Here is a 26,973-nt window from a genome sequence, read left to right as displayed (position 1 = left end):
GTACTTTCCGTCTGGTTCTAAGTCTTCAGAACGACACATTGTATCAAATTCAGATTTTCAGGATCTTTCTCGTGTTTTACTTCTATCGGGAAGACAATCTGAAATACTCGCTTCTCGATTTAAACAATGGAATTTAGTTGATGACGACTTCAGATGAAGGATGATGATCGAATTTCTTACAGAGAAGTATTTAAAACTGATGAAGAGAATGACAAATGTACCGTACCATACTAAACTCCAAAGGGCCGTTTCCAATGCATTTTTAAGTTTGGAACCAGTTCCGTTGTGCACTGCACCGTACCGCATCGTACCATACCGTACAGTGCTGCATTGCACAATTCTCCAATAAATATTATGTGTTTATAATGACACTTGTTATCATTTTCATGCTTCGATGCCTACATACCAAATTAGTAAAAAAAAAAATAAAATCTTAAAACTCACACAACTCTATTAATTTTAATTCAATTACAGTCAAATATAGCTCATTCGACGCAGAATTAAATTTACTATAGCAGTAGTGTACTAAAAAACATCCTCAATATCGGATAATATCGTAAAAATTATGAAAAAAAGTCGAAAAAATAGAGAAAAAATAAAAAAAATTCCAAATACTTCCGTCTACAGTCTCGTCAGTTGTCATTTCAGAAAAATTGTCAACACACTGTCAAAAAGGTTTGTTTTTGTTCTTTCGAACTAAAAAAGCAAATTCGAAATCGGATAGAAATTGGCGAAGTTAGGAGTTATTCTTCACATCAACCTACTGAAAAACGGTTTTATGGCCATAAAATGAGATTTTGGGGGTGTATTGGAAATTTCTCTTATACCATTTTTTCAGTTTTTCTATAGCCACAAGTTGTGCTAGGTCTCATAAGTTCATAAAAGTACATTTAATTTTTTTTTTTTTTGTCACACAGTGTAATTGACACGCGGAGAATGCTGATAACTTACGCAAATTGTCTGCAAAATCCACTGAATTCAAGATTAACCTGGCATCACAAAACATTCAAATCGACAAAGTTAAGGGTATTTTGGAAAACTGCGTACTAAGCACATCACAGGTTCGAGTGTTTATATGAGCAATACAAAAGCATAAAACTTTTCACAACTCAAGTCCAGCCGGTCAAAATTACACCATAACTCAAAGGAAAAATTGGTTGAACGTAAAGTGAAAACTGCTGGGCTGATGACAGAGAATCTTGGAGACGGTTTCGTCGCAGAATGAGAGGATTGGGGTTTCGTTGAGAACTTGTGTTCTGCACCTGCTCTCGTCTGGCAAATGGTTTTTATCAGGAACAGATTTTTTATGGAAAAAATACACTCGGAAGTTTGCCATTGCCTGCCGAGGGGCGACCGCTATGTGAGAAAAACCTTTTCTATTACTTCAGGTTCAGGCACGGAGATTCCAACCTTCGCACTACCGAATGGTAGTCACGTACCAACCCATTGGGCTACGGCGGCTACCGTAACTCAGCAAATTCCACGCGGCCAGCGTGTGAAGCATTAAAAATCTCAATGGTTAAGAAATATTAAGTTAGTTCCTTGAATCAACGAATGGATTTAAAGAGGAGTAATGATTTTAGGTTCACGTGGTACCAAAATGGGTCCAACACTAAACCCAAAAATGTGTGCAAGTAAATCTGTTAGTTTAGCCTAACTTGTGTGAGTCCCAGCAATACCGCATCCAGTTACAATGCTGGAGTACGCAAGCATCCTAAAAATTTCACTACCAGAGAACGAATCCTGCCGCGCCAGTAGTAGAAATAAATATAGAAATTTTGAAAAATTCGTTTCATTTCCATCAAATTATAACGATTTCTGTGTCTTTGGTCGTAAAAAACTAATTTTAATGGTTTACTTGCTCGTTATTGTTGTTCTCTTATAAGTACATAAAGTTCAAAAAATTATTTCAGGGAATTTAGTTTTTGTAACCAAAACAGCTCCCACCTAATTTAGCTACTGAGTTCGTTACTCGATGAACGCAAATAAAAAACAGTAATAAAATTATGCGCGTATCTATATTTTATATTTTAAGTTAATACTTTCATTTACATTTTTTTACCCATGTATAAAAAGCATTAGTGGAGCATAATCTAATGAATCTCCATCTAATAAATGTGCATCAGCGTCTAATGAATCTCCATCAGCGTCTAATGAATCTGCTACAGTAGTTGACGTTACTCCATCAGCGCCTAATGAATCTGCATCAGCGTCTGGAGAATCTGCATCTGCAGCAGCTGCCGAAGGTTCTTTTGCAGCAACTCCTTTTTCAGTGGTAGTGATAATGCAATCGGCACTTGGCAATTCGCTGATGAAGGCGATTACTGTAAATGGAAATTATTTATAATTATAGTCAATATATCAATCGATTGCATAAAATCGAGACTTTACAACTAATCAGCACAAACAAGCAAAGGAATTTCCTCAACATTTTGTAATGCACGACTGCTAATACAATTTAGGAATGTCTGAAGAAGCTTCCACAGTAAAGGGCTTATATAGTAAACCTGGTAGCCGACTACTAAAGTACTGAAGTTTTTTATCATAAAATCCTGCGGCACGTACTTGAATCGTGTAGAGGAATACACGCTCCCATAAAATTGGGTAGAAATAAAATGAGCACATGAAGTATAATTTTTATAAATGAACTCATATATGTACATATGTACTACTGTGGGCAAAAAGTAAGGTGAATTTGGTTGTAAAATGAAAAATCTTTATTTATTCTTGTAAATCAATTTCATCCCCTTCAAAATAATCCCCTCTCGAATTCGGGATTTCCAATCCCCGAAACATGCCAAATAGTCCATTTCCGGTATAGCCATCAGCACCTTCTTCGATTCAGCTTTTATCACCTCAATCGACTCGAAACGCGTTCCCCGGAGTGGTCTCTTGAGTTTTGGGAATATCCAGAAGTCACAGGAATCCAAATCAGGCGAATACGGTGGTTGCGGAACGATATGCGTGGAATTTTTGGCGAAATGGTCACGAAGAACGAGTGCAGTGTGAGACGGTGCATTATCGTGATGCAAGAACCAAGAGTTGTTGGCCCATAATTCTGGTCTTTTTAGACGAATTGCTTCATGTAAACGACGCATAACGCTCAAATAATATTCCTTATTAACAGTTTGGCCAGGTGGAAGGAATTCATAGTGCACCACACCACGAAAATCGAAAAAAACTGTCATCATGACCTTTATTTTTGAACGACTTTGACGTGCTCTCTTCGGTCTGGCCTCTCTTTTAGCACGATATTCGATTGATTGGTCGGTTGTTTCAGGGTCGTAAGCATAAATCCAAGTCTCATCTCCCGTAATGATGCATTTGAGCTTGTCTTGATAGTCTGAAAGCATTGTTTCACACACATCAACGCGACGACTTTTTTCCAAGAAATTGAGAGTTTTCGGTACCAAACGAGATTTGACTTTTCGTAGGCCCAAATGGTCTTTCAAAATGGTTTTCACAGATCCTTCTGATATTCCGATCATACGAGTATCAGTAAGGTCTTTAACAGTCAACCGACGATTTTTGAGCACCAACTCCTTCACTTTATTGACGTGTTGGTCATCTGTTGACGTCGATGGTCGCCCGGAGCGCTCCAAGTCATATAAACGTTCTCGACCCTCTTTGAAGTCTTTGCACCACTTATAACCATTTTTCTGCGACATGGTCGAATCACCAAATGCCTTCTGCAACATGCTAAACGTTTTCGCAGCCGAAATTTCATTCCGCAAACAAAATTTGATGGCACTTCTCTGCTCAATCAAATCAGACATTGTAAAAATCGAAAAATCCACTCTTGGTCGTTTGGTAAACACAAGCGGAAATATATTACTGATAATGACATTTACATGAAAGTTGGCTCAGATGTTATTAATAGTGCTACCAACTCATGAAAAAAATAACTAGAGCGAAATTTTAATCCCGCGAAGTTTGACAAACAAATTCACCTTACTTTTTGCCCACAGTAGTATATGCATATGTATATATTATTATAGTAAAGTATTACACGTGTTTTCGTAATTATCGCTTTTTATTGCAAGATAATTTTAAGCACCAGAATATTAAAAAAAATCTACTTCTAAGAATTTATTTCGAATTTATTGCTCTAACGTCGTTTTCTTTCGCTTATTACAAAGTAATACTTTCTTACTATTTCTTTTTATATTCAAGAAATTTTTTCTAATATTTGAAATATTATCCGTGACATATTTCAGACTCGCCACAAAGCAATTAAGCTGGAGCAAGTTTAGATATGGAGATTAAAAATCCTAGATGTAATTCTGGGAAAATTGGGACTCTTAGAGCGGGCTGCCGGTTATGATTAGTTTCCATTTCGATAAGAAACTTTCCACAGGAATACTATAATATATAGAGAGGAATGAATGGAAAGGCGTGACGGCCCTTCAGCTAATTTTACAGATGACTCCAATCTAAACGAAAGTGTAGGTAGTGGGTTTAACTCCGACGATCTCCCACTAAACTTGTGTCTCATTTTGGTGGTCAGAAGTATTACCTAGCGGGTTAATGTGTGGCAAATAGGAACACAAATACGATTTTTCAAAAATAATGCGACCTTACCGCAAATATAGTGGAATTATTGCTTTGGGAAATAAGTTCATAGCATTGTTATATTTTGTTTTCTTTTGCAACGATTTGTCTGATGTTTGACAGGGGGATAAGCATTGAGTCGATAGAAATCTTTTTGCTCTACAAAACTATGTTAATTGTATTTTTGGGTTATTTGATTTTTTATTAGTTTTGAACCTTAGAAATTGAGGTTTGCCTAGGGGACAAAAATCAACATTCTCGACATCTGCTTTTCTTTGCTTTTCATCGAGATCAAAAAGCTGCCGAATAAGCGATGTGTATGGAGAAGATGTCAAAGACGAATCTACAGCACAAAAACGGTTTGCAAAGTTCAAAAATGGCGACTTTGACGTCGATGGCACGTCCCGTAGCGGGACATCGAAAGGCCTTTTGAATTCGATGAAGAACGTCTCAAATCACTCACGGTCGCTAAACCAGTCGCGAATTGGCGGAAAAAATGAACTGCGATCTTAAAACGATTCTCAATCACCTTCATTCATGGGATTTACCGAAAAATTGAGAGCCTGGGTGCCTCACGAGCTCAACGAAAAAAAAACAAAGAAAGTCGCCTTCAAATTGCTTCTCAGCATCTCGCTCCCTACCGAGCAAGATGCGGTCATAAACTGCACTTTTTGTACCGAATCGTCACGGGAGATGAGAAATGGTGAATATACATCAATGTGAAGCAAAGAAAGGAGTGGGTGTAAACAGCAACGGCGAGTATATAGTTGATTAACTTATTGATATAATTATTGTTTTTTGTTTAAATAAATGTCGTCGGTAAAAACGTACGAACTTATTTCCCAACCCGATAGTTATGTATTACTATATTACAGTTGCCGCTATTTATATAGCGTTTTTCAATAACAGGTGTTTTTATGGCCGGAATTGCATGGTGTTGATTTGGACAACGTTTATTTTCAACAAAACGGCGCTACGTGCCACACAATTGATCTTTTACGGGAAAAGTTTCCGGATCGTGTTATCTCTCGAAGAGGTGATCACAATTGGCCATCGAGATCTTGTGATTTAACACCTTGTGACTTTTTTCTTTGGAGTCACATGAAAGAGAAGGTCTACGCCAACAACCGAGGGTCAATTCAGGACCTCAAAGATGGAATTGGTGAGGCTATCGAGGACATAGGGCAGCCACTTTGCAATTCGGTTATGGAAAATTTCATGAAAAGAATATTGTCTTGTAAGCGTGGTCGTGGTGGTCATTTGCCTGATGTTATTTTCCACCAATAAGAAGAGAAGGTCGGAGACAGTACAAGAAGGCAATCAGGGCCGTCAAAAAAGAAAGCTGGAGGGAATTTTGTTCATCAATCGAATCCACCAGGGATTCTGCTAGGCTCAGCCGTGTTCTTTCCAATTGCTTCTTGGGTTAAAAAACCTGATAGTATTTGGACTGCTACGGCAGAAGAATCGCTAGAACAATAAGTCTTTCGTCTTTCCTGTCAAAAACTTTTGAAAGACTTTTGGATATACACCTTAGAAGCTCTTTGCACGTATACCTTAAAGGCAAATCTACGGAGACAGCGCTTCACGAGAAGGCGCCTTTAACAATGTTAGTGCAGATGCCATCTAGCAGGCGTTGATAGACCTAGAGGTGGATAGTTGCATTAGTAACTGGGTCATCTCTATGGGTAATACGCGAGTAGTCTTTTATATGTCGGGATTAGGGAACAAAAACAAATTTTAATCATCGAATATCACTTTATTGTTTTACAAAATATTCTCCATGAAGATCTATACACTTTTGCATGCGTTTGAACCAATTGTCGAAGCTCTTTTGCCACTCTGAATGAGGTACCTCCAAAACATGCATTCTGAATGCCGCAACCGCTTCTTCAGGTGTCGAAAAACGTTGACCTCTCAGTTTGTTTTTACGTACGGGAATAAAAAGAAGTCATTCGGTGCCAAGTCAGGACTATACGGCGGATGACCCATTAATTCGATGTTTTGGGTGCTCAAAAATGCAGTTGTTTGAGCCGATGTGTGAGAGCTTGCATTGTCCTGGTGAAGAGTGATCCGTCTCTGGAGAATCTCCATCAGCGTCTAATGAATCTGCATCAACGTTTAACGAATCTCCATCAGCTCTTAATGAATCTGCATCAGCGTTTAATGAATCTGCTTCAGTACTTGACGTTACTCCATCAGCGCCTAATGAGTCTGCATCAGCATCTGGAGAATCTCCATCAGCGTTTAACGAATCTCCATCAGCCCTTAATGAATCTGCATCAGCGTTTAACGAATCTGCTTCAGTACTTGACGTTACTCCATCAGCGCCTAATGAATCTGCATCAGCATCTGGAGAGTCTCCATCAGCGTCTAATGAATCTCCATCAGCGTCTAAGGAATCTGCGTCAGCATCTAATGAATCTGCATCAGTGTCTGGAGAATCTGCATCTGCAGCAGCTGCCGAAGGTTCTTTTGCAGCAACTCCTTTTGGAGTGCTAGGGGCGGAATCGGCGCTTGGCAACTCGCTGATGAAGGCGATTACTGTAATTTAAATTATTTATAAGTATAGTCTATATACAATATTTAAAAAGATTTCTTAATAATTATATAAAATTGACAATGTACCACTAATCAGCGCAAACAAGCAAAGAAATTTCTTCAACATTTCAGTTTTTAACTTTCAACACGACCGGGGTTTATATATGAAACCCAGTGACCAAAAGCTCGCGACGCAATTATTTTTATGATAAAATCATGCGGCATGTTTTTAAAACGTGCATAGTTAAAAATAAAAACGTAGACACAGTTAAAAATAAGGGTACCGTTAAAATGGGTGCATCAAATGAAAGGTAATGAAATTTGCTATGTGAAGTTTTCATTAAAATAAATTATTTCCAAGAAATATACAAGGTTAGAAAAAATGTTTTAAAAAAAATGTTTTACTGCTTTCGTAAACCTAAGATATCCAGAAAAAATTTAAGAAAAAAGTCTTCCAATACTATAAATATTAAAAAATTCTCCGCATCAAAATAAAAAGACAGACATTTGCATTAGCAATACTTAAGGAAAGTTTAGTGATGAACATAGAATCGGTTTTCGGGATTATAATAGTTCATTTCCCTGGGCTCGAAACACCAAATGATTGGTTGGCTTAAATGGTGCTTCGTCTAAAATCCAACTAGCGCTTCCGCACCATTTCATTGCCACACCTGCGTAACCAACTTGTTTAACAGTTACATATTTGCAGCATGGCTATATCCAGTCTGTGCGGTTCAGGAACCTTATCAGGTTGTTGCCATCTAAGCCAGACAGTTGTTCGAGACTCTCGAACAGCGGTTTGCCCAGGGTTAACATTCTGCCCCCTAGGGTAGGGCATTCATAGAGGAAATAGAAGATTGTTTCCTTTTTCTCCGGTTGTTTGCAATTGTGACAGTATGTGTTGTGACGGAGGCTCATTTTGGTTATGACTGCCGTTAGTCTCCAGGCGTCCCGTCGTTTCATGTTTATCAATGTTGACGATTGCTTAAGGTTGTAGGTGGGCCATAACGCTCTGCTAATTTTGCATTTCGTCTGGTCTCTCCATCTACAATCCGCGATTCGGAGGTAGTTTAGGAAATTGTATTCTTGACTACACCTAATGGTGTAAATATAGATTCTACCAGACCGTTATTCATGGCAGATCCCCTTCTTGCCAGTTCATCTGCTATTTCATTACCTTCAATGCTCCGATGTCCAGGGACCCAGATTAAGGTAACTTTATGGTTTTCACTCAAAGTGGTAAGGCTATTCCTGCCATGTTCCACCAGTTTAGAGGTTGTTGTCGTCCAATCCGGTGCCTGGACTGCAGCTTGGCTTTCCCAAAGAAAAGCGATATTGCCCTTAAAAGAGGGATCTGCGATTAGTAGCCTACAAGCTTCCCCAATTGCCAGTACTTCCTCCTGAAACACACTGCAAGCATTAGGGGGACGCATAGATTTTTCAATTTTAAGTCAATGAGAATATATACCAGCTCCAACAACATAATCCATTTTACTGCCATCTGTATAGACTGTAGTGTCGAAGTTGTTTAGCGAGAATCTCCTTCCTAGATGGAAAGAGAGTGGCAAAATTTCTATTGAATGTTATCGTCGGAACGATGTAGTCAGTCCTCTTCGAAGTACGGTGTACTGGGTTTGTCGCAGTAATAGACTGGCTTGGCCATGAGTTTTTCCTTCCAGCAACCCGTTTCATTTAACCTAAATGTACTCATGGGTGCTATATTTTTGATATGTAGATCTACCGGAATAACGTGTGTCAGTGCGTTCAGAGCCTCCCTAGGACATGGTCTGATTCCATTGATTGTTATTGCACAGACTGATCTTTGTAGGAGGATGGTTCCATGCGTAGAAGTCCACGCGAGTGGGGAAAGCTACTGATCGCCATTCACTTGGGAGTGGCCAGGACGATTCTTCTGCATATGATCCAGGCAGCTCACAACGTCCGAGATGAACCAAGTACCCTCTGGGTAGTTTTCGAACACCCGTTTGGGAGCGAGCTAACCCGACAAGGCAAATCATTCCAGGATAGCTGGTTGTGCGCTGGGTTTGGGACCCGCCACTTAAAAATCCCCCCGCAATGAAAATATATACAAAGCCTCGGATGAGAATTTCCTTTACTGAGGACGACCCCTGCAAACGAAATAAGGAATACGATTTAAAGGTGTATACCTCGAATGTGTCGGATTTGTTGTGAGAGAGAGACTTCGTCGCCAAGTACTGTCGTTCTCTCCGGTGGACAAGCGTCTCGCAATAATCCGAGTCAAAGCTCGTTTTTTAACATCTCGCTAATTTGCGCCCACGCCCCGACGGAAGAGAAGGTCGATGCGACTAAAGATGCCTTCTATGAGCGCTTGGAACGTTCCTATGAGCGCTGCCCCCGCCACATCCGATAACGCACAGAGGCTGATCGACTTCGCCGGGGTCCGAAACATGATAGTCTGCAGCACCAGATTCCAACATAAAAAGATACACCAAGCTACCTGGCTGTCTCCTGATCGAAAACCACGAAACCAAATCGATCATGTTCTGATAGATTCAAGACACGCTTCTAGTGTATTAGATGTACGTACGATCGGAGGACCCAACATCGACTCGGATCATTACCTTGTTGCAGCCAAACTGCGCACACGCCTCTGTGCAGCAAAAAACTTACATCTACCTACGCAAAGAATGTTCGACATCGAAAAGCTGCAATTACAACAGACAGCCAGAGGATTCGCCATACAACTCTCATTCCTGCTCTCAGAGAGTACTGCCGGGAAAACTTTAGTATAATGTATATCGCTTTGAAAAAAACGGATAAAAGGGGGTGATAGAGGGGTGTATCCCCATCTTAAAACTGAAAACAGAACCTGCCGGAGGCTTATAGTTTTTAAGTAATTTAATGTTAAATTTCTCTAATTTAGCGAAAAATTGGTGTTGCCATACACCTGAAATGAAAACGAAGTTCGCACGCAGGGATGTTCAGTGGAAGGTTCATTGTAAAACTGCAGTATTTTTTGCTGTAATTTAAAATTGAGAAATATTTTTGAAAATAAAAACATACAACTCATTTAAACTTAAAAACAATGATATTAATAAAGTAATTAAAAGCCAAAATTACGGTTTATAACTGTATTTTATTGCTTCGATCAGTTTAACAAATGGGTCTTCGTGATTTTTATTCACAGATTTTCTCCACAAATATTCAACTATAACATCTGCAAAACAAACAGGGTGGTTATAGTTTTCTTTATTGAAATATCTCTTGACAACGTGCCATTGGGACTCAATTCTTTGCGTGTGAGTACCATCCTCCGCCACAAAGGGGTTGTCGGGGTCGCTGTGGTTTACTTTTTTGTGCTCATACCCATAATTAGCCAAGCAGTCATAGGCTCTCCAGAAGTCCGTATGTAATAGAGCCTTCTTTGACGTGCTTTCTAACGGGTGATCAATCATGAGGTGCTTTTTTCAATAGTTAAAAAAAAAAAAAATGTAAATTATGTTCAAAACCTTTATTTATCATTTGAAAGGACATTCTTTGACATTTACTTTTTGAATATGACTTCATTCAAATGTTGGCCGCAACTACGCTTAAGGTGGTCCATTCTGAAGGTCCAATTTTCAATCACTCGTTCGAGCATTTCGACTGGTATGTCGTGAATAACACGCGTAATGTTGGCTTCCAGAGCTTCAATCGTAGCTGGTTTATCAGCATAGACCTTGGACTTCACGAATCCCCAAAGAAAAAAGTCCAAAGGTGTGATATCACAAGATCTTGGTGGCCAACTCACAGGTCCTAAACGTGAAATCAGCTGCTCTCCGATATGACTTCTCAATAAAGTCATTGTTTCACGAGCTGTATGGCAAGTGGCTCCGTCTTGTTGAAACCAAATGTCGTAGAGATCATTAGATTCAATTTCAGGTAGCAAAAAGTCCGATATCATGGTACTGTAGCGAGCACCATTCACAGTTACGTTGCGGCCATCATCATTTTTGAAAAAATATGGACCGATGATTCCACCAGCCCATAAACCACACCAGACCGTTGTTTTCTCTGGGTGTAAAGGTAGCTCTTGAACCTGTTCTGGTTGCTCTTCATCCCAAATACGGCAATTTTGCTTATTGACGTAACCATTTAGCCAGAAATGCGCCTCATCGCTGAACAAAATTTTGCTCGAAAACAGCGGATCTTCTTCAATCTTTTCAAGAGCCCAATCAGCAAAACGTTGACGTGCAGGAAGGTCATTTGGCTTTAGTTCTTGTACGAGCTGTATTTTGTATGCTTTTAAATGAAGATCCTTCCGTAAAATTGACCAAGTTGTTCCATACGACAGTCCAAGTTGCTGAGAACGGTGCCGAATCGATTCATCGCGGTTTTCACGTACACTCTCTGCTACTGCCGCTATATTCTCAATGCTTCTTGCTGGACGTGGTCTATTCGGTCCATTCGGAATTATCCACCAATGAATATTCGGATTCAAATTTGTTGATGGTATGTCGAATAGTGTTTAAGGCAGGCCGATTATGTTGACCATAATGCGGTCTAAGCTCACGAAAAACATTTGTCACAGAACGCTGATTTTCATAATACAGTTGAACAATTTGTAGACGTTGTTGCGGTGTGAGTCTTTCCATGATGAAATGCCAAACGCTGTTCAACAAATCCACGATGACAGTTTGCCACAACTCGCGCGCGATCTGTAAAAAAAACGCAAATGAAAAAAACTCCTCTTAATTGATCACCCGTTAATTAAAGGTATGAGCACATCCGCGGAACATATGTTGTCTCGACATACTTCTAGGCGGAGATCCTCACTACCGTCCTCAATAATGCCAAGAACCCAGTGGCCTTCCACTCTTCTTCCTAAATTTAAACATACTGGTTAAAAAAGTGCATACTTTATTACAAATATGACTTATTACCTTTATTATACTTCCGCTTGCCAAATTTACTTTCGTCAATTTGTACGACTTTTCCAGGACCCCCAATCCTATCCACCGACTCCTGCCTGTCAATCTGGTATAAACTTATCGCCTCACGGCAGTAATTATACCAGTCGCAAATGGTGGCTGTCGAAAGACAGGATCCCTCCAAATAGTTTTCGAAGCGTACATTTTCGTGCGACCACCGGTGCGCAAATGCATACATAAGGTAAAAAATGTGTGGCAGCGATATTTTGCATTGCTCGAACCACGTTCCAGTAGCTCTGGACACTCCTGACTTCCTCTTCCACTGTCCCTTACTGCACCTAAAGGTACCCAAAGAATCGTTTCCTCTAGCTTGTAGTTTCATGTGGGTCCTGTGGGTGCGACAGAGTCTGGAACGCAACACAAGGCCATTTTCCTCCGCAAATGCCACACACTTTTCCGCTGTGTTCAGGTTTTGCATTACTTTCGAAAAGTTCCACATAGACTTTATTTCCAACGCCGTCAGACTATGTGGCAAAGAAGTATTGCCTGGCGTTGGAATCGCTTTGCTCGTTGTGGGAAGTTCACAATCTGTAAATAAATTTATTACTATGAGATATATTTACAATTGCTGGCGTATGCCGATTATATCGACTTCATCGGCCTTAACAACCGTGCTGTTAGTTCTGCCTTCTCCAAACTGAATAAGGAGGCAAAGCGAATGGGTCTGGTGCTGAACGAGGACAAAACGAAGTATCTCCTGTCTTCAAACAAACAGTTGGTGTACTCGTCTATCGGAGCCTACGTTACTGTTGACAGTTATAAATTCGAGGTTGTAAAAGACTTCGTTTATTTAGGAACCAGTATTAACACCGATAACAATGTCAGCCTTGAAATCCAACGAAGAATCTCTCTTACCAACAAGTGCTACTTTGGACTAAGTAGGCAATTGAGTAGTAAAGTCCTTTCTCGACTAACAAAACTAGCACTCTACAAGGATCTCATCATGCCCGTCCTAACGTATGGCGCAGAAGCTTGTACGATGACAACATCCGATGAAGCGACGCTTGGAGTGGTTGAGAGAAAGATTCTACGTAAGATTTTTGAACCTTTGCACGTTGCCAACGGCGAATATCGCAGACGATGGAACGATGAGCTGTATGAGCTTTACGACGACATATACATAGCGCAGCGAATAAATATCCAGTCGTCCGAATGGATGCAAACGCTCCGGCTCTAAAAGTATTCGATGCGCTACCAGCTGGTGGTAGCAGAGGAAGGGGAAGGCCTCCTTTGCGTAGGAAAGATCAGGTGGAGAAGGACTTGACTTCACTTGGTGTGTCTAACTGGCGCCGGTTAGCACAAGAAAGAAACGATTGGCGCGCTTTGTTAAACTTGGCCAAAATTGCGTAAGCGGTTATATATATATAATTGGCGCGTACACCCTTTTTAGGTGTTTGGCCGATCTCCTCCTCCTATTTGTGGTGTGGGTCTTGATGTTGTTCCACAAATGGAGGCGTAAGCGGTTATCGCGCTAATTAAGAAGAGAGAAGATCTTTGTATTCTGCCAATTAATTTGATGTTGTATTCTCTCTCGACAGCTTTCCACCAAACCATCGAGCCATACGTTAAAATTGGTCATAGAACCGCCTTATACAACCATAATGTATACTTGGGTTGAAGGCCTCATCTTATTCCTAGCATACGTTTAGAGGCATATAAAGAGGTTTCTGCTTTTTTTACCCGTTCTTCAATGTTTAATTTCCAGCTAAGTTTGGAGGCCAGAATTACCCCTAAGTACTTTAAACTGGTTGAAAGTGAGAGGGTTTGTCCGTTAATATTTGGTAGGGTAAAAATTGGTACCTTCTTCTGGTCGTGAATAGCATGAGTTCTGTTTTGCGCGCGTTTAGGTCACAGCCTTTGGTCCAAGAGTTAAGCTCACCTAGCGCCCTTTGAATGATCCCACTGATCGTATTGGGACACATACTCCACCTCCATTAAGTTTTATTAAGATTTAATAGCTCTAATGATCGTAGTTTCTAGCACAGAGATGATGTAATTGCTGATACAAGTCTACTAACGCCCGTTGGATAGAATCAGCGCTAACGTTATTAAATTCGATTTCTATGTCTAGAAAGGTATAGGATGTAAGGGCAGTGCTGTTGTTGTTGAAAACTGATTCTCTACTCGTAAAGTCAATTATAATTAAAATATAGTACACGGCATCCTCCCACAGTACCGCTCTTTGTTGCTGCTGAGTGAATTCCACATAGAAAATAAACAAAGCTTTCTGCGCCAATTACCTGATTGTGAGTCAATCAGTAAATATTTAGAATTTTTAAATAAAAACATTAAAACTGAAGTGCCACTTTATAAATTGTGCGAGCACCGAATGATAACAAAGTCTCAAAATGCAGATTTTCCTTTAGCTTGTTCTTCCTGTTGTTTACGTTTGTTTGGTTTCTGTGTCGACCACACGTCGCTCTTGAATTCTCTCATTTCTGAATGGAGTCATTATCACACTATGACAAAGACCAATCAGAAACGGCGAGACACTTAACATATTGCATAACTGTCCTTCATTGTGTATTTAGGAGAGGACACAAAATTGAGAGCGCAATGTTTTTTGGTAAAGTGAATGCAACGGCAAAGCTCGGCTGATACGTAAGCTGTTTTTGTTAATTCAAAGATTTTCACTCATATATGTGTATATGTATTTATTTTGTTCTTGGAAGTAAAATCTATGTACGGATTAAGTACATAAATCTGTACATACATACTTGCATACATTCAAATATGCGCTTCAGAAATATGTTCATATAATTTAAAATTTCTTTAACAAAGAATACGTCAAACGGTGCTCGCGAATAAGAAACAGCAATGCAATTATGCTGACATGAATATTATATATTTGAAGAAAATAGTTGCATTTACAATTTGCTTTTGAAATTTGAATTATAAGTTTTTCATAAGACTTTCCAGGAAAATAAGCAATAGTGTTGACTATTGTGTATATATATAATCCAATCCAACTCGTATAATATCAACTGGTGGAGGATTGGCATTGGCGCTTGGCAATTCGCTGATGAGGCCAATTACTGCAATAGAAAATTATTTATAATTATAGTCTATATACAATATTTAAAAGGATTTCTTAATAATTATATAAAATTGACACTGTACCACTAATCAGCGCAAACAAGTAAAGAATTTTCTTCAACATTTTAGTTTTTACTTTCAACACGACTGCTTACGCTACTGCTGCAGAAATTTTCGCAGTAAGGGGTTTATATATGAAACCCAGTGACCAAAAGCTCGCGACGCAATTATTTTTATGATAAAATCATGCGGCATGTTTTTAAAACGTGCATAGTTAAAATTAAAAACGTAGACACAGTTAAAAATAAGGGTACCGTTAAAATGAAAAGTAATGAAATTTGCTATGTGAAGTTTTCATGAAAATAAATTATTTCCAAGAAATATACAAAGTTAGAAAAAAATTGTTTGAAAAAAATGTTTAATGTTTTTGCAAAAATATGAAAAATGTCTCTTTATGTTTACTGAAATAAATTTTCGAATATATTGTTTTTACTGCTTTTGTAAACTTAAGATATCCAGAAAAAATTTAAGAAAAAAGTCTTCCAATAAATATTAAAAATTCTTCGCATCAACATAAAAAGACAGACATTTGCATTAGTAATACTTAAGGAAAGTTTTGTGATGAACATATAATCGGTTTTCGGGATTATAACAATTCGTTTGCCTGGGATCGAAACACCAAATGATTGGTTGGCCTAAGTGGTGCTTCGTCTAGAATCCAACTAGCGCTTCCGCACCATTTCATTGCCACACCTGCGTTACCAACTTGTTTAACAGTTACATATTTGCAGCATGGCTATATCCAGTCTGTGCGGTTTAGGAACCTTATGCGGTTGTTGACATCTAAGCCAGACAGTTGTTCGAGACTCTCGAACAGCGATTTGCCCAGGGTTAACATTCTGCCCCATAGGGCAGGACATTCATAGAGGAAATAGAAGATTGTTTCCTTTTTCTCCGGTTGTTTGCAATTGCGACAGTATGTGTTGTGACGGATGCTCATTTTGGTTATGACTGCCGTTAGTCTCCAGGCGTCCCGTCGTTTCATGTTTATCAATGTAGGCGATTGCTTAAGGTTGTGGGCCATAACGCTCTGCTAATTTTGCATTTCGTCTGGTCTCTCCATGTATAATCCGCGATTCGGAGGTAGTTTAGGAAATTGTATTCGTGACTACACCTAATGGTGTAAATATCGATTCTACCAGACCGTTATTCATGGCAGATCCCTTCTTGCCAGTTCATCTGCTTTTTCATTACCTTCAATGCTCCGATGTCCCGGGACCCAGATTAAGGTAACTTTATGGTTTTCACTCAAAGTGGTAAGGCTATTCCTGCCTTGTTCCACCAGTTTGGAGGTTGTTCTCGTCCAATCCGGTGCCTGGACTGCAGCTTGGCTTTCCCAAAGAATAGCGGTATTGCCCTTAAAAGAGGGATCTGCGATTAGTAGCCTACAAGCTTCCCCAATTGCCAGTACTTCCTCCTGAAAGACACTGCAAGCATTAGGGGGACGCATAGATTTTTCAATTTTAAGTCAATGAGAATATAAACCAGCTCCAACAACACAATCCATTTTACATCACATCTGTATAGACTGTAGTCTCGAAGTTGTTTAGCGAGAATCTCCTTCCTAGATGGAAAGAGAGTGGCAAAATTTCTATTGAATGTTATCGTCGGAACGATGTAGTCAGTCCTCTTCGAAGTATGGTGTACTGGGTTTGTCGCAGTAATAGACTGGCTTGGAAATGAGTTTTTCCTTCCAGCAACCCGCTTCATTTAATCTAAATGTACTCATGGGTGCTATATTTTTGATATGTAGATCTACCGGAATAACGTGTGTCAGTGCGTTCAGAGCCTCCCTAGGACATGGTCTGAATCCATTGATTGTTATTGCACAGACTGATCTTTGTAGCAAGATGGTTCCATGTGTAGAAGTCCACGGGAGTGGGGAAAGTTACTTATCGCCATTCACTTGGGAGTGGCCAGGACGATTCTTCTGCACATGGTCCAAGCAGCTCACAACGTCCGGGATTAGCCCAAGTACCCTCTGGGTAGTTTCCGAACACCCATTTGGGAGTGAGCTAACCTGACAAGGCAAGTAGTCCAGGATAGCTGGTTGTGCGTTGGGTTTGGGACCCGCCACTTAAAAATAGCCCCCAATGAAAATATATACAAAGCTTTGGATGTGAATTTCCTTTACTGATGACGACCCCTGTAAACGAAATAAGGAATACGATTTAAGGGTGTACACCTGGAATGTCCGGCCTCTTAATGGGGAAGGTGCCTCTGCCCAGCTGGTTGATGTCCTCGTGAGAGTAAAGGCTGACATTACTGCCATTCAAGAAATGCGATGGACGGGTCACGGCAAGAAAAACATAGGACCTTGCGACGTCTACTACAGCTGCCACGTAAAGAAGCGCAAATTCGGTGTCGGATTTGTTGTGAGAGAGAGACTTCGTCGCCAAATACTGTCGTTCTCTCCGGTGGACAAGCGTCTCGCAATAATCCGCATCAAAGCATCTCGCTAATTTGCGTCCACGCCCCGACGGGAGAGAAGGTCGATGCGACTAAAGATTCCTTCTATGAGCGCTTGGAACGTTCCTATGAGCGCTGCCCCCGCCACGACATAAAATCGTGCTTGGCGACTTCAATGCCAGGGTGAGCAAGGAGAGAATTTTTGGTCCCAACAGTCGGAAAATTCAACCTGTACAACGAAACATCCAATAACGGACAGAGGCTGATCGACTTCGCCGGGGCCCGTAACCAAATCGATCATGTTCTAACAGATTCAAGACACGCTTCTAGTGTATTAGATGTACGTACGATCGGAGAAACATCGACTCGGATCATTACCAAATACATAAGAAGGGCGATCCTGCAATCTGTGCCAGTTACCGCAGGATTAGTCTTCTAAATATCGCCTAAAAGGCGTATTGTGTGAAAGGCTGAAGCCCACCGTCAACCAACTGATTGGACCCTATCAGTGTGGCTTTAGACCTGGAAAGTCTACCATTAGCCAAATATTCACAATAGGCCAAATCTTGGAAAAACCCCATGAAAGGAGAATCGACAAACACCATCTTTTCCTCGATTTCAAAGCTGCATTCGACAGTACGAACAGGAGTTATCTGTATGCCGCGATGTCTGAATTTGGTATCCCCACAAAACTAGTACGGCTTTGAAAGATGATATCGACATCATCGGCCTTAACAACCGCGATGATAGTTCTGCCTTCTTCAAACTGGATAAAGAGGCAAAGCGAATGGGTCTGATGGTGAAGGAAGACAAAACGAAGTACCTCCTGTCTTCAAACAAACAGTCGGTGCACTAGCCTATCGGTACCAACGTCACTGTTGACAGTTATAAATTCGAGGTTGTAAAAGACTTCGTTTATTGAGGAACCAGTATTAACACCGATAACAATGTCAGCCTTGAAATCCAACGTAGAATCTCTCTTGCCAACAAGTGCTACTTTGGACTAGGTAGGCACTTTAACCTAATTGTACTCAAGTTAGAATATAGTAAATGTTATAATTTTTCCACAAATTAATTTGAATTACCAAGCAGTAAAATTATTACTTTAAAATATTTTAAATAAAGGTTATTAAGAACTTTGAAAGTTCGTTTTATAAATAAATTGCAATTTCCACCAAATACTCTATATTTTTTTTTTGGAATTTCGCATACTCGTATATATCAATTCTTCAGATCAATTTCGGCATGTGTAGGTTTCAGCTCTTCAGAAATATAATACAACTTTTGTTGATTTTTGAGTGTTCAGACTTCATTTTCCACTACTGTACTTACACATCCATTCCCATAAATTGTAATGGAATGAAATGCAAATTACTACACACAATTTTTTAAATTATTTATTTAACTATTGCAATATAATTCTAGGCACAAGATAATAAAATAAATGGAGTTTTAAGCAAACGTGTTTTTTTTTTATTTATTCTTCTAAAGTCGTTTGGTTGCATTTATTACAAAGTCGTGTAAATCATGCCCTCTTAATGCTTTTTTTCATATTCACGATGTTTTTTCCATATTTCAGAGATTACACGTGGCAAACTGCAGACTAGTTGCAAAGCAATTCAGCTAATGGATACTCAAAAAACCTTGATGCAGTTTGCAAAAACTTGCGACTGTTAGAGCAGATTACACCACTATTTTCTATTTCGACAACAAATTTACCACAAGAATACCAGAGAGGAATGAATGGAAAGGCGTCACGTCTCCTCCAGCTAATGTCATAGATGGCTCCAGTCTAAGTGAACGTGCAGGTAGTGGGTTTCAGCCCGATGATCTCTCACAAAACCTTTGCCTCATCTTAGTCGTCAGCAGTGCTAACTAACGGGTTAATATATGTCCAGATCTGTTGCAAATCGGAACATAAATTATATTTTTCAAAACAATTCAGCTTTACTACCAATACAACGGATTTATCAAGAACACGAATTACAAATTGAAGTCCAAAATAAACAAAACTGAGCCAAAGTAGAAACGACAGGAGCTTTGTTCTGATAACTTCAAGTTTAATTAATCAAAATTAATTAATCAATTGGGTGCTGGATGCAGTTACAATGTTGTAAAGGAAGTTCTCGTCTTTTCTCGCCTCTCAGACCTAAAGTCTTTCCAATGTTGAATTCTGAGGAATTTTTGGTTCTTAGTTAACTTGTGCGGAATGAAACGTGCACAGACTTTTCGTAAGCCCAAATGATGAGTTAAAATGCGATAAATCGATGTTTTCGAGACATTCAACTCCGATTCCATAAATTTCAACGGTGATTTCGGTTCTTCTTCTTAATTGGCGCGATAACCGCTTACGCGATTTTGGCCGAGTTTAACAAAGCGCGCCAGTCGTTTCTTTCTCGTGCTAACCGGCGCCAATTGGACACACCAAGGCCTTCCTCTTCCTCTGCTACCACCAGCTGGTACCGCATCGAATACTTTCAGAGCCGGAGCGTTTGTATACATTCGGACGACATGACCCAGCCAACGTAGCCGCTGGATCTTTATTCGCTGCGCTATGTCTATGTCGTCGTAAAGCTCATACAGCTCATCGTTGCATCGTCTGCGATATTCGCCATTGGCAACGTGAAAAGGTCCAAAAATCTTACGTAGAATCTTTCTCTCGAACACTCCAAACGTCGCTTCATCGGATGTTGTCATCGCCCACGCTTCTGCGCCATAGGACGGGCATGATGAGAGTCTTGTAGAGTGTTAGTTTTGTTCGTCGAGAGAGGACTTTACTGCTCAGTTGCCTACTTAGTCCAAAGTAGCACTTGTTGCCAAGAGAGATTCTACGTTGGATTTCAAGGCTGACATTGTTATCGGTGTTAATGCTGGTTCCTAAATAAACGAAGTCCTTTACAACCTCGGAATCATAGCTGTCAACAGTGACGTGGGTGCCGATACGCGAGTGCGCCGACTGTTTGTTTGATGACAGGAGGTACTTCGTTTTGTCCTCCTTCACCACCAGACCCATTCGCTTTGTCTCTTTATCCAGTTTGGAAAAGGCAGAACTAACAGCGCGGTTGTTAAGGCCGATGCTGTCAATATCATCGGCATGCGCCAGCAATTATACGCTCTTATAAAAAATTGCGCCTGAGCGATTAAGTTCTGCGGCTCGTACGATGCTCTCCAACATCAGCTTAAAGAAGTTACACGACAGCGAGTCACCCTGTCTGAAACCTCGTTTGATATCAAACGGCTCGGAGAGGTCCTTCCCCATTCTGACGGCGCTGCTGGTGTTGAGCAACGTCATCTTGCATAGCCATATTAGCAGGTGATTTCGGTTCGTTTTTGATAGGTTAGGTTAGGTTATAATGGTTGCCCAGAGAGTAGGGCCCACTTGGACGAAATAGTTTGGTTCGTCCTTTGTGATACCATTTAAGGACAGAGAAGGGGGAGGAAGGGAAGGGATGGGGGAGTGGTGAGTGATTGTGGACTACGAACGGTGACTAGTCCGCGGTTGTGTTAACCTCATTATGCTGATGATGTAGTTCATCAGATTCGTTTTTGATAAATTTACGAACAATTTCGATGGAGTGTTCGGTGATTACTGATTTTGAACGATCTGTTCGATGTTATTTATGTCTTCACAACCATCTCTGAAACGTGTAAACCACTCATGAACTCTGGCACGAGATAGACAATCATCGCCATAAGCTTTTTCCATAAATTCAAATGTTTCGGTACACGTTTTACCGATTTTAAAACCAAATTTGATATTAGCTCTTTCTTAGAAACTCATTTTTGTACCGATGACACAAACATACCGACACTTTAGACGCAATAACTTCGCTTCCACTGTCGGAAGGATCCTCGATATTTAAGAATACATACTATCAGTGAATCTTCCTTGTGGGCTTCTGATCTATTTATCTATATTTTTTTACTTTTTATCATATTATGTTATTTTGCAAGACTCAGTATTTTTGGATTAGATTCGATTAGATTAGATTTGTGAGGGGTTGGCCAAGTCCAAGCCCTCAGTCAGGAAGACCATTGTACTACACCCGGTTAGATTACACTAGAAAGAAGAGAGAGACAGGGTAGATACAAACACAGAACAGTTACAATATGGATGCAAAAATTGGTTCTTGGTCACTCTTCCGCAAACCTTTTGGGTTCATTCATGAATCTTAAGAGATCCGGAAGAGGAAGAGTATGATTTTATCCATACTCAGTACATCGTAGCCTAACAGCCTAAGACTGAATCTAGAAAACGGCGGACAGCTACAGAGAAAATTTTTTGCGATGCCCTCATTTTCACGACATAATAGGCATATTGGGTAGCCGATGATTCCCATGGTAGCCATATGCTTGCCACAGGCGTTGTGCCCTGCGATTACAGCCACCAGCGTTTCCTAAGTTTTAGGAGAAAGATCGCTAATTTCCTGTTTTGTTCTTTCACGAAATACTTGGCTACTCCACAGGAGTCCAAATCAAACCAACGCCTTCTATGGCCAGACCTCTTGAAGTCGTCGAATCGATGCAGAATCGACACCTAGAAAGAACCAGTCTTGACACTAGTTTTGAGACCAGCACACCAAGACGCACCAAATTACACAATTAAAAATCAAATTCTTAACTCTAACGAAAACAAAGATTTGCAATAAATTTAATATGGATACATAAAATCTCGCTGACCAATCCGGGATAGCATCCATCCATCGTCCATGTTTGCAGTCGGTAGTATTTTAGCGTTGCACCTCACAGATTTCTGCCCGCCTCAGTGAGTAACTGTGGGTTTACTGGGCTGTTGGAGACTATGATACAACGGAGCTTATTTCCTCCTCCCGCTTGGGATTCCATTAACGACCAAACAAGTATATGCAGTGTACTCTCTTTAAAGCGGACACTTAAGCGACTGATACATTTGTCCACTTATAGGGGGAGTCCGCTTATGAGAAAAGTGTAAAAAAGTTAATATTAGAGGGTTGCTCGCCCAAGAGCAAAAAATTAAAAAAAATTCTTTAGGATTTGTATTATGTACTGAAAAAAGTGTTCGCTTATGGGAAGTGTCCGCTTAAGAAAGGTGTCCGTTAGCAGAGAGTACACTGTATGCATATAATTGACACTTATACCTCTTTTGGATGTTTGGCCAAGCTAATCCTCGTATTTGCGTCTTGATATTCTCCACAAATGAACGGACCTACAGTATTACGCCGCCTACGAATGGCAGATGTTTTTTGTTTTACAGGGTGGCTGATGAAAGCCGCTACCAAAAAAAAATTGAATAACTTTTTTTCTTTTTAAGTTATCTGTTCCATTTTTGTTTTAATTTGCAGATTGATCTTTAAAATTTATTAAAATGGATAACTGGGACACGCAAACAAGAATTTGGATAGTCCGCCGCTATCACGCACTGGAGTCCGTAGTTTTGGTACAGAGAGAGTACAGGCGGATGTTTGGCGGCGATCCCCCGAGCAGATGGACCATAATGAGACTGGTGAATAATTTTGCTGAGCAAGGAACAGTCGCAAGAAGGCCTTATCATCGAAACCCACCAGTTCGGACGGAGGAAACGATCGGTGCTGTAGCTGCAGCTATACAAATCAATCCAAGGGTTTCAACAAGAAGCTTATCTGCTCAACTTGGTGTCAGCCGACAGTCTTTGCAAACAATAATGCACAAAGATTTAGACTTATTTCCCTACAAAATTCAAATGGTTAACAAATTGAATGCAGCAGACTTGCCGATTCGCTTGGAATTTTGCCAGAAGATCCTGCAAATGGTGGAAGAAGACCAAAACATGTTAAACTGCCTTTTCATGTCTGATGAGGCTCATTTCGATTTAAACGGCAATGTGAACAAACAAAATTGTCGAATATGGAGTACTTCTAACCCACAGATACTCCACGAGACGGAATTGCATCCTCTTCGCGTGACAGTGTGGTGTGCGGTTTCTTCACGCTGTATTGTCGGGCCTTATTTTTTTGAAGAAAATGGTCACACCGTTACGGTTACTGGAGACCGTTATTTGAAAATGCTGAAAGAATTTTTCTATCCAGAACTACGCCGAAAGAGAATTCCTTTCAACTCTGTGTGGTTTCAACAAGATGGGGCAACGTCTCACATAGCCCAGACTGTTATGACAGAGTTGCGACGAAAATTTCCCAATAAACTGATTTCAAGAAACTCCGAATTTCGTTGGCCCCCCAGGTCGCCTGACCTTACTGCACCTGACTTTTTCTTGTGGGGCTTATGTAAACAAGAAGTTTATAAAACAAAGCCAACAAATTTGGATGAACTAAAACAATCCATTCGGGCAACAATTGCGGCTATTCCTGTCGCAACTCTCAAAGCAGCAATGAACAACTTTTTACTAAGATGCCGCACTTGTGTCAAGGAGCATGGGGGGCATTTAAATTCAATTATTTTTAAAACTAGTTAAGCTACATTTAATATATTTAATGACCTTCAACTTGAAAAAAAAATAAATGAAAATAATAAAAAAAAGTTATTTGAGTTTCTTAATGTAGCAAAATTCATCAGCCACCTTGTATAAGGAGCTTATTTCATGGCAGAAATACACTAGGAGGTTTGCCATTGCATGCAGCGAGAAATATCCTCCATCATTTGATTTTTCATCTCCGAGATTTGAACCCGAGCACTTCCGAATGGTAGTCCCATACCAACCCATTTGGCTACAAGGGGCACAGCCACATCTAGAGCATAAAATATCGGGTCGTAGTCGGAGATTAACTTGTTTCGTTAAATTTAAGGTATGTTCAGTGCTTTTGGTTATACTGTGTACGTTATCTGTGTTCGTACCAGTATTCTTGATTCTACTAAAATACTGATTTTCATACCATAGTGCTGCATATTGTGTGATTGAAGAAAATTCTTCCATTAGTTTCAGCTGAAACAACATTTTCTTTATTTAGATGTTGGGGGCGTCTCATAGCCACAGGTGTTGTCAGGCGACGCCTCGACCAATCGAGATTGGCTCGTAATTCCAATCGCTGACTAAGGTTTCCAAAGTCACCGAAGCTTAATCAGATGGGGCGTCGCTTTTGTAAAATGAAGACGGACCGCTTAGTTGAGTTTCATTCCAAACTTAGCCGATTGGAGGTTGAAGATTCACATACATACCTATATAAGTATTATGTAATGGCGCACATCCCCATCATCTTTCAAGCATATTTCCCTGAGGTACTCTACTCACTACAAATATGAGAAAAATATCTATAACCAATAGGTTAGATACAGTCCACATTCTTATCAGCAGACACTGAACTTCGCACAGATCTCTCTATCCATAAATTGGAGTTTGAGGGTCGTGCCAGGGCAATCTTTTCAAGTAGGCAGGATTGGAACGAAAGGGAAATCTGCACCGAGGGTGTTACCTCTGTCTTCACTAATGCCTAAAAAATTGAATCGGGAGTTGAAACAGGAGTTTTCTCTAAATCAGCCAATTTATCTACCCCTTAAAATTGCCAAATACTGCTAGTGCTTTTCAGGCAGAAGACTTTGCGAGTCTACAAGCATGCAGAATGATTGTTGTTAAAGAGAAATTGCACAACTTATTTCTCAGGAAAGCACAGATTAGATGGAACTTCATTTTTTCGTGTGATATTTCGAAACTCCTATAGCCTCAGTACAATAGACGCAGGATGCATATAGTCATGGGACTCCAGGCCATTAAATTTCCAAAATTGTAGCAGGAAGCATCTCGGTCCATAAACATCTTGGCTTAAGACGCAGCTTAATTATCCAATAAGTGCCCTGAGCTGTGCGGCAGGAAGCCAAAGAAGTATCCGAGAAAGACAAAAAAAAAAAAAACAAAAAAAAAAAAAGAAACCCTCGAACGATCGTTGGTTCCAGCGAAGCGTATCTGATTTAACGATTTAGACTAAGAGGAGAATTTTCACTTCTCGCGATTTTTGAGCGAATATGGATGTTTTAAATCGTACTTCTACAAATTCAAGCATCACAGGAAAACACTTTGATACTACATTCCAAATGTTTATCATCGCGTTTCTTGAGTGCTAACGCTTTATCATGAAGAGGAGCCCAGAGGCTCTCATGCAGAACTCGAAAACGAAGAGTAATGGAAGGCTGCGGAAGCCAATTTATGAAACACTGATGATTGCGCAGTCTGTAATGGCCGGTAAGAATGCCAGAATGCCATTGTCAGTTTGTCCTTAGGGAGGCTTAAGAGATGTTTAAATCTCTTCTGATTATACCCTCCCGCTGAGAACTTTGCTTACTGTACCCCACACAGTTTGGTGCCAACTTGAATTCCATAGCTTTAGCTCTTCGTCTCTGAGTTCCTTCTTATTGATATGTCATCTCATACCCACGAAAGTCTCAAGTCCTGTTGGTTTCCCGATTGCAGCACCTCTACATTTTTTTAGAAAATTTACAATTTGTTCAACCCAGATAATATCTTCCTAAGTTAAAACAGTAATAAAATTAGTCTGGTAAGAATATTATATATTATATTTGAAGTAAGTACGATGTATAAAAAGCATTAGTGGAGCATAATCTAATGAATCTCCATCTAATAAATCTGCATCAGCGTCTAATGAATCTGCATCTGCAGCACCTGCAGGCTCTGTTGTAGTATCTGTGGGGGGAGTAATAGAGTTGCAATCGGCGCTTGGCAATTCGCTGATGAAGGCGATTACTGTAATTAGAAATTATTCATAATTATAGTCGATATATTTCTTATTGATTGTATAAAGTCGAGATTGTACCACTAATCAGCACAAACAAGCAAAGGAATTTCCTCAACATTTTGTAATACACGACTGCTAATACAATTTAGGAATGTCTGAAGAAACTTCCACAGTAAAGGGCTTACATATATAGTAAACCTGGTAGCCCAAAACTACTGAAGTACTGAAGTTTTTTATCATAAAATCCTGCGGCACGAATTTGAGACGAGTATAGGAACACTCGCTCGCATATAAATGAAATCGTGGTATCGTTAAATTACTAGACGCGGGTTTGTAATTATCGCTTTTTATTGCAACATGAAAGTAAACAGTAGAAAAATAAAAAAAAAACATCTACTTCTAAGAAAATGATTTTAGAGTTTATTGTTCCAAAGTCGTTTGCTTTGACTTATTACAAAGTCAAGTAAGTCATGCGCTCTTAATATATATTTTTTTACATTTTATCAAACGTACCCGTGACAAACCTCAGATTCAGAACTACAAATCAATTGAGCTGAAGAAACCTTACATTTGGACACTCAAAAATCTTAAGTAACATTCCGGAAAACTTACCACTGTTAGAGTAGGCATTCATTTTAGACAACAAATATCAGAGCAGAATGAATGGAAAAGGGCCTCTACAGTTTGACAGGATGGCTCCAGTGTACAGGGTCCGGCAGTCGAAGTGCAACCATCTTCAGACCGCTCGCGCAGCTGATGCACGGACATCA

At 40.0% G+C, this 26,973-nt stretch overlaps 2 protein-coding genes and 1 long non-coding RNA gene across 4 annotated transcripts; all 3 read right to left on the bottom strand.

Moving 5' to 3' along the window:
* Positions 1-1,999: 1,999 nt before the first annotated feature.
* On the bottom strand, positions 2,000-26,368 carry LOC129239388 (uncharacterized). 2 transcript variants are annotated; one of them, XM_054874854.1, is made up of 2 exons: positions 26,282-26,368; positions 2,000-2,324 (listed from the first exon to the last, which is right to left on the bottom strand). In XM_054874854.1, the coding sequence occupies exons 1-2, from the start codon at positions 26,319-26,321 to the stop codon at positions 2,059-2,061; spliced, it is 306 nt and encodes a 101-aa protein (XP_054730829.1). In that variant the 5' UTR covers positions 26,322-26,368; the 3' UTR covers positions 2,000-2,058. The 2 variants fall into 2 exon arrangements, with proteins under 2 accessions (XP_054730829.1, XP_054730828.1); XM_054874853.1 differs by lacking the exon at positions 26,282-26,368 and adding an exon at positions 2,392-2,501.
* Positions 10,178-12,480, bottom strand: LOC129239389 (uncharacterized). The gene is made up of 3 exons (XM_054874855.1): positions 11,994-12,480; positions 11,814-11,934; positions 10,178-10,464 (listed from the first exon to the last, which is right to left on the bottom strand). The coding sequence occupies exons 1-3, from the start codon at positions 12,478-12,480 to the stop codon at positions 10,188-10,190; spliced, it is 885 nt and encodes a 294-aa protein (XP_054730830.1). The 3' UTR covers positions 10,178-10,187.
* Positions 14,865-15,272, bottom strand: LOC129239390 (uncharacterized). Its single transcript, XR_008581837.1, has 2 exons — positions 15,162-15,272; positions 14,865-15,076 (listed from the first exon to the last, which is right to left on the bottom strand). It is a non-coding gene; the product is annotated as an uncharacterized LOC129239390 (long non-coding RNA).
* Positions 26,369-26,973: the final 605 nt, after the last annotated feature.

The sequence above is a fragment of the Anastrepha obliqua genome, chromosome 2 (genome assembly GCF_027943255.1).
Source record: "Anastrepha obliqua isolate idAnaObli1 chromosome 2, idAnaObli1_1.0, whole genome shotgun sequence".
In the NCBI taxonomy this organism is placed as follows: domain Eukaryota; kingdom Metazoa; phylum Arthropoda; class Insecta; order Diptera; family Tephritidae; genus Anastrepha; species Anastrepha obliqua.
Note: the sequence above shows the minus strand (reverse complement) of the source record. Positions and strands in the feature narration are given on the sequence as shown.

Bases quoted from the DNA above. Each gene is read 5' to 3' on its own strand.
- LOC129239388 (XM_054874854.1), bottom strand. From the start codon at position 26,321: ATGTTGAGGAAATTCCTTTGCTTGTTTGTGCTGATTAGTG. The intron at 2,325-26,281 runs GTACAATCTCGA...TTCCATTTACAG, and splicing joins CTTGTTTGTGCTGATTAGTG to TAATCGCCTTCATCAGCGAA.
- LOC129239389 (XM_054874855.1), bottom strand. From the start codon at position 12,480: ATGTGGAACTTTTCGAAAGTAATGCAAAACCTGAACACAGCGGAAAAG. The intron at 11,935-11,993 runs GTAATAAGTCAT...GTTTAAATTTAG, and splicing joins CAAGCGGAAGTATAATAAAG to GAAGAAGAGTGGAAGGCCAC. The intron at 10,465-11,813 runs GTGATCAATTAA...GGACTTCTGGAG, and splicing joins CTCATACCTTTAATTAACGG to AGCCTATGACTGCTTGGCTA.